The 10,876-nt window shown below is 53.3% G+C and overlaps 1 protein-coding gene across 1 annotated transcript in view; it reads left to right on the top strand.

Annotated features, from left to right (window-relative positions):
• The window catches only part of LOC144723249 (A disintegrin and metalloproteinase with thrombospondin motifs 16-like), a 59,890-nt gene extending 49,367 nt beyond the window's left edge, over positions 1 to 10,523 (top strand). The window contains exons 18-22 of the mRNA XM_078601834.1: positions 1,401 to 1,611; positions 1,954 to 2,151; positions 3,954 to 4,253; positions 5,187 to 5,328; positions 5,831 to 10,523. Of these exons, the coding sequence (XP_078457960.1) occupies positions 1,401 to 1,611; positions 1,954 to 2,151; positions 3,954 to 4,253; positions 5,187 to 5,328; positions 5,831 to 5,961 (982 nt within the window). The 3' untranslated portion in view covers positions 5,962 to 10,523. The remainder of the gene's footprint in view (positions 1 to 1,400; positions 1,612 to 1,953; positions 2,152 to 3,953; positions 4,254 to 5,186; positions 5,329 to 5,830) is intronic.
• Positions 10,524 to 10,876: the final 353 nt, after the last annotated feature.

Raw genomic sequence — 10,876 nt, 5'->3', positions numbered from 1 at the left:
AGCTGATGGAGCTTTCGGAATGGAGATACCACGGTGTGCGAGATTTTTGTTTCGATTTAAAGCTTTCGTGACTGCAGGGATTCATCTTCTTGGTTCTGTCGGTGAAGTCACGTGGAAGGGAAATAATAAAATAATAAAAATAAAACATAATAAAATAAAGTAAAAAAATTATAATAATAATAATAAACAATAACAAATTTTTTGTTTTTTTTGTTTAATTTTTATTATTTCCCATCCACGTGACTTTACCGAAAAAACCAAGAAGGTGTGCTCGATGTTAATTACCTCGCCTGGTATGCAGGAGGATCGTGGGTTAGATTCCGACCCCTGCCCGACGCCTGCTGTATATTCGGAGTCTGCGTGTCTCTCTCTCTCCCCGTGGTCGCGTGGATTTTTCTCCGGGATCCTCCGGGTTTTCCCTCCACATTTAGCATCGACATCATGCACTTTGAGTGTTTGGCTGTTTCTATATATTGCCACACGCTAAGCCACTTCGTTGAGCTATCATCTGTGGCAAGGTCGCTTCTGAAAAGAGCTACATAGCTCAGTGGACCTTTCCTAGTAAAATAAAATAAAATGTTGAATTGGCTAGTGAATTGGAAGAGCGCACTAGGGTTATACATTGTCTTAGATGGGCAGACGGTCATACAGGGCAGTCCAATGCACTTGGCAGATGTTCAGACCAACGCACAGACTCATACAGACAGAACGACACACGCGGACAGACCAATACACATGGACATACAGACATAGACACACAACACACAAACACACAGATACATGTGTTGAATAACACACGTACATACACAGATGTATGTTGAACTTTTTTTGCACCGTACGTAGCCAACCGTGATAATCGGAGATGAACACATAAACACACACAGACGGAGAGAGAGAGAGTCAAACAGTGTCTCAGCAGCATACAGACAGGCCGAGAGACAGACCGACTCAGAAACAGGCAGGCGGGCAGGCAGGCAGCGAGGTTTACCAACAGACGTATAAACAGACAGACAGACAGAGAGACATGCCAAGACACAACCGAGCACACAGAGGCATCGTGTGTTCCACGTGGACTCTGCTCTGTGTCGTGTGTCACTGCGCGGCAGAGCCGACGCACAGCGGCGAGCAAACACCGCACAGAGCCAGGAGTCGAACCCCGCCCCTGTTGTCTGGGGCGCTGCGGGCACCACGACTCAGCCTCAAATGAGTACCTGGTGCGGAGTGTAAACATCGCCACTGGGGAGACAAAGGCGGCCGCGCGTGGAACTGACCAACCACCCCTATTCGCGTGCCGTGACGACCTTCATAGGGTGCTTAGTACTCGCTCGCAGCACTTGCCCCAACAGTCCGCTGAAGGCTACACGGGTGATCTTTGTCTTTGTGCGCGCGCGTGCTCGCAGCTGGCAGGCGGGCGACTGGGCGCCGTGCTCGCGCTCGTGTGGGGGGCTCGGCGAGCAGAGCCGCCCCGTGTCGTGCACCCAGCGGGTCGCGGGGGGCCGCCTCGCCGCCCTGCCCCCCTCGGCGTGCCCCGAGGCCCTCGCGCCGGCCCGGAGCCGCCCGTGCAACGCGGCCGACTGCCCCCCAGCCTGGGTCCCGGGTGCCTGGTCGCAGGTGGGGTTCCAAAGTTTCACATTGGCACCCCCCCCACCACCACCGTTACCCCTCCACCAGCCACCAACACCCCCCCACCCACCCACCCACCACCTCTCACCCCCTCCACCACCTCTCCCTACCCCCACCTCCATCCACCTCCTCCACCCATCCCCTCCGTCCACCCCCTCTCAACCCACGAACCCTCCTCCGTCACAGCGCGTGGATTTGTAGCGATTATTTGCATTTGTTTGCTGGTGAACTGTAGTATTTCGAATCGAAATCGCCTCCAGTGCTGTTGCTGCTGGCGGCAAGAAAAGTTGTTTAAAAGTCAAAAGTCTCCTCCTCTCCCTCCTCCCCCAGTGCTCCAAGACGTGCGGGCGAGGCGTGAGGACGCGGGAGCTGTGGTGCCGCGCCGAGGGTGCCGGCGGGGAGTCGCGCTCCGTGCCCAACGCGCGCTGCCGTGGCCTCGCGCGGCCCGCACGCAAGGAGAAGTGCTCCCTGCACAAGCGCTGCAAGAGCCCCCAGCACCTGCAGTGGGTGCTGTCCGCGTGGTCCGAGGTAATGCCCATTCGAAGCTGCGACTAAGTGTTTAGTTTCACCAGTTCAGGCCCAACTGAGCTATGGATCGCTACTTTTTTTGTTTGTTTTCAGAAGCGACCTGGGCCATCGCAGATGATAGCTCGAAGTGGCCGTACCCAATACCAATACCCCCGCCATTGGGCCACTAAGTGACGGTGACGTCACCACGGCGCCTGTGCCAGGCCAGGTGCACTTTGAGGCCACGTTAAGTGTCGAAGGCTCGCTGATAGGAGGTCTCGGGACAGATCCTGCAGGTGTCGTAGGTCGGCTGACTGAGATAACCGGGAGATGCACCAGCTGTGCCCCTTACTGTGCCAACTTGCTGTATTTTAGCCACCCGGTATTCCGCTCGTTTTTGTGAGCGTCGCTCCTCTGCCCTCCGTTGTTGCTGGAGGGCGACTGCCTCCAACTGCCCAGTAGCGTCCTTCACGAGCCTCCTCGTGGCCGAATCGTTACCGTGTGGACATTCATTTATAGCAGCCACCCACCTCGCAGGTAGCCCCGCCCACTACTCTCCTAGTCCCGCCCACTACTTTGGAAGCCCCACCCACTCCAAACTAGAACAAATTTTCATTTTACCAGGTAAAGCCCACTTCGCGATGTAGCTTTTTTTTCAGCAGCGACTTGGCTATCACAAATTATAGCTCAACGAAGTGTCTTTTCATCGCGTGCGAATTTATATCAGCAGACAAGTACTCTCTAAACGCACGACGATTCTAAAATGCGGAGGGAAAAACCGGAGGACCCGGAGAAAAATGCCCACGACCACGGTCAGAGTGAGAGGCACGCAAACTGCAAATATACAGCAGGCGTCAGGGCTGGGGTCGAATCCAGACCTCCTGCGTACCAGGCGAGGAAGTTAACATCTCGCCACCCCACGGTAGTGCCAGGACACCGCTGCTGGGCCCAATGCCACGACCACCGCCACCAATGTTATTCTCAACATGGGACCTCTTTGTGCTGGTCGCCTTTTGGTTGAGACCAGGCCCTAAAGAAGGCTGTCTCTGGCGTAGAGGGCAGTCTGTTTCAAAGACAATGCCAAATACAACCGGAGCATGTGTTTGTTTGCATGTTCAACACAAGTACCGTGCGTGGTTAATGCAGGACATGATTCCTTGCGCAAGGTTTCAGTTCGGTGTTTGAACATCTTAACACCATCATTAGACCTCCTTTGCCAGTACCAAAATATAATACTAGGGGTTTTCCCCTTTTTTTGATAGTGTGTTGTCTTTGAGCTGTACGCCCTTTGGCGTCTTCTCGTCTAGCACCAATTGAGACGAGGCTCAAAAGAAAGCCGTCTGGTGTGGACCAATCAGTTTCAAGGACAATGCATATATTCCATTGGTACCTCATTTGCCAGTAAAAAATCTGATAATTGTTTTTTTACCCTTTTATCTGCCAACAAAACTGCATTATGACTGCAGGTATTGTGGTCTATGCAAACATGACTCCTCGTAAAAAAAGGTGTCAATTTTGTTGCCAGATAGAAGGGTAAAAAACTAATTATCAATGCATATATTATCAGTGTGTTTTTGTTTACATTTTCACCACAAGTATTGTGATTAATGCACACATGACTCCTTGAAAAAAAATCAGTTTTGTTGCCAGAAAAAAAAGGGGAAAAACCATATTATCTTAACACTAGTTTTATTGCCAAAAAGGGTAAAACCTATTCCTGTTACTCTCACCCCTCCCCCTTCCCCCTTCCCCCACCTCCCCCTTCCTCACCTCCCACCTCCCCCCTCCCCCTTCCCCCTCCCCCCTTCCCCCTCCACCCCCAGTGCTCGGCGTCGTGCGGCGTGGAGGCGGCGCAGTCGCGTGAGCTGCGCTGCGGCAGGAAGAGCTCCTCCTCCGGCCGCATCCGGGAGCTCCCCGAGCGCCGCTGCCACCGTGTGGCCAAGCCGAGCGTGGCGCTCACGCGGCCGTGCGCCACCAACCCCGGCGGGGGCGGTGCCGTGCCGTGCCCCCCCGGGGCCGCGCAGCAACCGCCGCTGCCGGGGGGCGGAGCGGCTCCGGGTCCCACCCGCCGCTCGCTCATCAGCAACGCGCTGTCGGGGTGGTACGCGGCACCCTGGACGCAGGTGGGTTACCGCGGGACGCTCCGTGAGCCTCGGAGTGGGTGGAGGGGGTGGTGGAGGAGGTGGTGGAGGAGGTGGTGGAGGAGGGGGTGGAGGAGGTGGTGGTGGAGGGGGTGGAGGAGGGGGTGGAGGAGGGGGTGGAGGTGGAGGCAAAGGCGGAGCCAGGATTTTCAGGTAGGGGGGGGCAACCCCTCCAGCCATGAATAACGATAGTTGTTAGTAAGGACTTTGCTTTTGATTCGACGCGTGTGCGGCGATGGCGCAGCCATCGATCGAGGGTCGAATTCGAACCGCGTTGTGTGATCGGCATCGCGCTCGCTGAAGGTGAATGCCTTCAGGAAAGTCGTGTACTGTGTCGCAACTGCGCACAATTCTGAGTCACTTTTAACTGCTTTGCCGTTACTTATTGCCAATTATGGACTCAGACTATTGTCCTATCATCTCATAGAGTCCCTGGCACGTAATAATATGCTACACAGGGACAGTAGTTGGAGTTGCAAAATGCCGATTTATTACTAATAAACCCCGATGATCCGATCGAAATTAGGGATTTCGATCGGATCAATGGGGGGACACGTGCCACCCCACCCCACCCACTGGCGGAGGAGGGGGTGGAGGTAGTGGATGGGGTGGAGATGAAGGATGAAGTGGAGATGGTGGAGGTGATGATGGTGGTGGCGTCTCAACAACTCAAATTCGTCAATAACACTGCGTGGCCTTAAAATAAAAAATATAATGAATATATGATTTGTCATTGCCCCAAAACGTCGCCTATTCAATATATTTAACGCCTCAGTGGCTCATTCGAGCAGTCAAACTCCCTGTGACACCTGCGCACCAGCGCGTCGCAGAGCGTCGTGGGGTGTTGGGAGGTGTCCCATGCGTGCGCGTGGTTTTTCTTCCCCGTTGTGCTGCGGCCACGTCGACGGGGAGCAGTGCGCGGCCACGTGCGGCGGCGGCGAGCAGACGCGCTCGGTGCGCTGCCTGGCGCAGGGCAAGCCCGCCGTGGGGTGCCAGCCCCACCACAAGCCGGCCACCACGCGGGCCTGCAACAGCCAGGCCTGCCCAGGACACGCGGGTGAGTCAGGTTGACCCGCAGCGCCACACCGCACAGCACCGCAGCCCCACGGCTGCTGACGAAGGCGGTCCCAGGCGCGTGTGATGACCATTTCGGCCGTTCGTTTCGCCGTTTCGGCCTTCACACGTACGTATGTTCAACTTCTTTCTCACCGTACGTAGCCAACCGCGCTCATCGGAGGTTCTATGGGTGCTACTCGCGATCGGCACTTGCCCCAAGTTTTTTAATGATATATGGGGGATCTTTGTAATTGTGTGAAGCGTGCTGTGCTACGAGCCCAGCGGATTCGAGCTCGACCCCCAGCCTCAGCCTCAAAACGAGTACCTGGTGCCGTGTGTAGAAAACATGAGCACCGGGGAGACAAAGGCGTCCGGGCGTGGTGCTGGCTACTACGCCTGTTCGTTTCGCCATTGCCGGCCTTCGTGGGTGCTACTCGCTGACAGCACTTGCCCCCAACAGTCTGTCGAGGCTACACTGATCTTTTGTCTTTGTGTGTGAGCAGGCGAAGTGCCGGTGTGCCAGGACCACTACACGTGGTGCTCGCTCGTGCCGCGCCACGCCGTGTGCAGCCACCCGTTCTACGGGAAGCAGTGCTGCCAGGCCTGCACGCCGTCCAACCTCATCACACGATGAGCCGCGTCACACACACGCGCAGTACACACTCACCAACCTCATCGTCCGATGAGCCGCGTCTCACACACACACACGCACGCACCGACCTCATCCGATAAGCAGCGTTTTACACACAGTACACACAGACACGTGCACACGTATCGAGCACTGTAGAACCATAACAGCCACGCAAGTGGCGGCAACGTCACCGCAGCGCTTGTGCCAGGTTAGGTGCACCCCGAGGCTTATCGCGTGACGTGTCGAAGGCTCACTGCTCGCAGGTCACGGAAGAGCCTCAAGGTGCCATGGGTTCGACTGAGATGGCTGGCAGATGCTCGCCACCGTGCCAACTTGGCATGCACTTGGTACACAAAGATCCCCCATATAGCCTTAACAGACTTTTGGGGTAAGTTCTGTTAGCGAGCATCTTCGAAAGTCGGGACGGCACACTATAGGGGTGGGTCGCCAGCACCACGCCAGACCGCCTGTCTCCCGAGTAGCGATGTTTACACATCGAACCAGGTACTCATTTGAGGCTAAGTCGACCTAGGCGAGTCCCGATACAAATAATCTCCACTGTCATTGAGCGGGAATCTAACTTGGGTCGCCGGGTTCGCAGCATCGCGTGCTGACCACTACACAGCCGCTCTCCACACACTCCGACACACGCAGCGTACACTCGCACGGACGCTTCAACACATTATCATCTTGGCACATCACCGGAACACATCCTCACCACCTTGACACAGTTGGTCCCGTGTGGCCTCCCAAACCCCCTCAACGCCTTGGGCCTTCAGCTCACAATGGGCCCTCGATGACCTCTCATGAAGGCAGGGGCCCAAATCACCACGCGAGATGTTAACTACCTCTCCTGCTATACAGGAGGCCGTGGGATCAATCCCGACCCTGACGCCTGCTGTATATAGTATTTGGAGTTTGTGCGTGGCTTATTGCGTGTCGATTTATCGCAGCCAAACACTCGAAACGCGTGAAGTTGATTCTAAATTTGGGAGGGAAAACCCGGATAAAAAACCACGTGACCACGGGGACAGATACGGAAACTCAAAATATTAAGGCATCGTCAGGGTCGGCATCGAACCCACGACTTGCAAACTCCCAATATACAGGCATCGTCAGAGTCGGGATGGAACCCACGATTTTCTGTATAGCAGGCGAGGTGGTTAATAGCGCCCACTGCAGCGACAAGGTATGGCAAAGTCACTGCAGTGGCATGATTGGAGTGTCACTTGAAAGTCAATGGCAACTTTTCAGGGGCTACTCGGGGGCAAAGCCGGGGGGGCACCACAAACACCGCACAGCCTTGGTCGTTTGAAGCTACAAGAGCAGCTTGCGAGATTTGGATGTCGCATCTTAAGTTTTAAAGACGTCTTTAAAGTCCTACGCAGCTGCTGTGTGGGGGGCGATGAGGGGGTAACGACGCAGACACGAAGAAAATAAATCAGGATAACATAGCGGAGCATGCGAAGTTTAATAAGCATGTGCGCGCGCGTGTGTGTGTGTATATCTATAAATATGCAGACACGGTACAAATATAAGACAAATAAATCGCTTAAAAGCTCTTGTAACTGCTCTCCTTAAGAGGGCAACAATGAGCCCCCGGTGCTGGATGGGGATGTTGTAGATTCACCAATGTGAAATGTACCATAAGAATGGCTTTTGCACAGTATTTTCCTTTTTTTTGTATTATTGTTATCAATGGTATTATTATTTACTACTACTACTACGTTTTGGTGCTCTCCAGTCAATTGTAATGGACTGATAGACGTTGCAATATTTGTGATGTAAATGCAAACGGAAGGAAACACGACGCAAGGAAAACCCCATTGCGCACACATTGACTCAACTTCCCAAAGGTCTCGCACCCAACGCGTTCGTTATTGCGTCCCGTGTATTTAATTAGCCGGGAAAAACTAGAGGACGAGAATATTTAGCGCTGGGATTATTTTTTAAATGTACACAACCCTTCCCATCGATGTGGCCAGCTTTCTCGACAGTCCAGTCTCGACTGGCAAGGCGGCTTTGCTCGATACTCAAGTTTCGTTGACATTGGATCCTTGTCACGCAGAATTATTGTGGCCGGAGTTGAATAATCATTGAGGACATCATTGGTGAGCCTCATGCAGAGATCACTTACCCTGGTGCTCCAAAAGGTCGAGCCGCGCCCCATCCAGCTACTTGGGAGTAACACCTGCTGGAAGATTTAATCGTCGCACATCGCATCGTTTGCATTGATTTCACGACGGAACTTTCACGACCCTACGAGATTCGTACGGGATCGTCACGTGCGCGCGAATTGCCACGATTTGGGACGCATCGTCGCGTTACCATGGACCATCGCAAGCAATACACTGTAAACTTTCTGATGAATTGTCACCGATTGGACGAAGCGTGCCATGTTCTGTGATGTGTCAAGATTGGATGAATCGTCACGTTGCCGGTGAATTCACGCAATCGTATCATGTGTCACATTTGGTGAATTATTAAGTTTTCGCATTTCCGTTGAATTGACACAATCGTCTGAAGTGTCACCTCCGTGAATTGTCACCATTGCGTTGGTTGTCGCGATTGGCTGAAACGTAAAAAAAACACATTTCCGGACGATCACAATTCAATGGATCGTCGTAATTCCAGGAGGGACTTACGGGGCCGCAACACGCCTGGCCGATGTTTTTTCTCATTGTTGTTACTTTTTACGATTTACCCGAAAGGATGACAATCACAGGAAATCCATACTAAAGGGAGGTTTTTTTGTCGTGAAACCCGCCACCACCCGACACAGCCAATGAGCAAGGTTTAAGCATGTAAACAAAACGACACTTTAATATTTACACCGTCTAACCCAAAATGAAACGCCCCTTGATTATGGACAACATTGGCAGGACATTCACTTCTGGTGAGCGTCCTGCCAAAAGCGACGTCGCGTTTTGTTGGCCCCGTGACGTGTCCCAATTGTGACGTCGCGTGAGACGAGCCGCTGTATTCTCAACAGAGATCCCATATTGTCATTTGAAAAAAAAGTTAAAACTGAATCTTTCGAAATCCTCATTTGAAAAATATAAAACTCGCCCCCCGCTCGTGTAAACCTCGAAGGACATCGTCGTCCAGAAAATGTTTCCTGTAACAGACCGCCGTTATGCGAATTAACTAATCTCACACGTGTGTAAAACGAAAAATTAAAACATGACGCACAGCGGCTGCACAAACCTCGCAGCGGAACTCAAAATGTATAAAGTAACCACGTCGAATTAGCAGTTAGTCGACGGATCAGCAGGTCGCATGCGCTGGGGGGTAAAGTGTGGGCAACTCCCGTCGTCTCTCCTAAGACGTCTTGCCAGCATACACGAGTCGACGCACGCACCCTCTCCGGAAGGGGTGGCCCACTAGCAGAGGGCCGCTTCCTCCGGGAGGAGCGTGAGCAGGCAATTTCAGAGCCGAACCTTTCCTCTGTGTATCAAAACAAAGCATGAAGCCCTCTGCGACCCAAACACTGCGGTGCATAGAGGCGCTCCTGAGCTAAGAGCCAGCTTGTGTGTCCGGCTCGTTGTTGTGGCTCCTACCATCGACGGTATTCTTTTGAATCTCTCAATCTCGGCGGGCGCTTTCGCAGCCCTCTGAAGGGCCACGTGAACGCAAGGTGGTGGTGGTGGTGGCGGGGAGCGGCATACAACGGAGTTTCCCAACTTGCGTGTGGGTGCTCGGGCGCGATGATCGGTGGCGAGAGATGAAACGGATCGACGGTTTTCACCGGGGGGGGTCACACAGGTCATGGCGATTCGATGACCACCTGTAACGGTCGGCTCACGACGACGCTGCGGGTTGTCGTTCGGCGTCACAGTCTCGCATATCCGGAGGGGGAACTGAATCTATTAAAACATTTTTTTTTTTACCAGGTAAAGGCCCACTGAGCTATGCGGCTCTTTTACAAAAGCGACCCTGGCTATCGTAAATGAGAGCGCAACGAAGTTGCCTGTCATCACGTGTACATTTATAGCAGACAAATACTCTTAAAACGTGTGATGTTAATTCTAAATGCGGAGGGAAAAAACCGTAGGGAAATCCACGCGACCACGGGAAAGCGAGAGAACACGCAAACTCCAAATATGCAGCAGGCGTCAGGGTTGGGATCGAACCACGACTTCCTGTATACCAGGCGAGGAAGTTAACATCTCGCCACCGTTGCCGGGTTGCTCTGGAGAAGGTGCCAATGCGCGTGGAGCAAAACGTCGGACTTATTCCGATTCCTGTCGCCCTCGTCTGAAATTCCCTTCGCCGACGGCGATCGTTGGCAGAATCCGTTCCTCTCCTCAACCCCCTTCTCTTTGCAGGACTTGTCAAAAGTAATCTTCGTTCATTAATTTTATGACAAAATATATTAACGATAACTTTTTTGGCAGGTGGGCAGGGTGGGGCCGGGAGAGTGAGCGGGCAAATGGTCGAAACGCCGCACGTCCAATTAACCCGGTGGGCTACGTGCAGCGCAAAAAAAGTTTAACGTCCGTACAAATCGAGCAAACGAATGTGACGCGGCCCCCCCTAACCCCCATCGCCACCCCCCCCCCGCCGCCGCCCCCCAACAAAGGGAACATTCTTCGGGAGGTCCTTCGGAGAAGACAAGTGTCGATTTCGTCAATTGATTCTCGTGCGCACCACTCACTCTCCGTCTCTCTCGCGCGTGCGTGCGTGCGTGCGATCCTCACGCCTTGTACATTGTGTACAGACCGTCGGGCTCACCCTTCGGGTGAATCGTGCAGGCCCTGTCATGTATTTACATTTATCCACTTGTCTCTTCACTCTTTTGTAATAATAAATAAAAACTTCACAATTTACTTCACCAATGTGAGCGCGTGTATGTGTGCGTTAGCATGCTTTCGCACCGCCGTGCGTAGCCCACTGCGCTAATCGGAGGTGAAGCACC

The sequence above is a fragment of the Lampetra planeri genome, chromosome 17 (genome assembly GCF_965212315.1).
Source record: "Lampetra planeri chromosome 17, kcLamPlan1.2.h2, whole genome shotgun sequence".
Taxonomy (NCBI): Eukaryota; Metazoa; Chordata; class Hyperoartia; order Petromyzontiformes; family Petromyzontidae; genus Lampetra; species Lampetra planeri.
The sequence above is the reverse complement of the archived record's forward strand: the minus strand, read 5'-3'. Positions and strand labels throughout refer to the sequence as shown.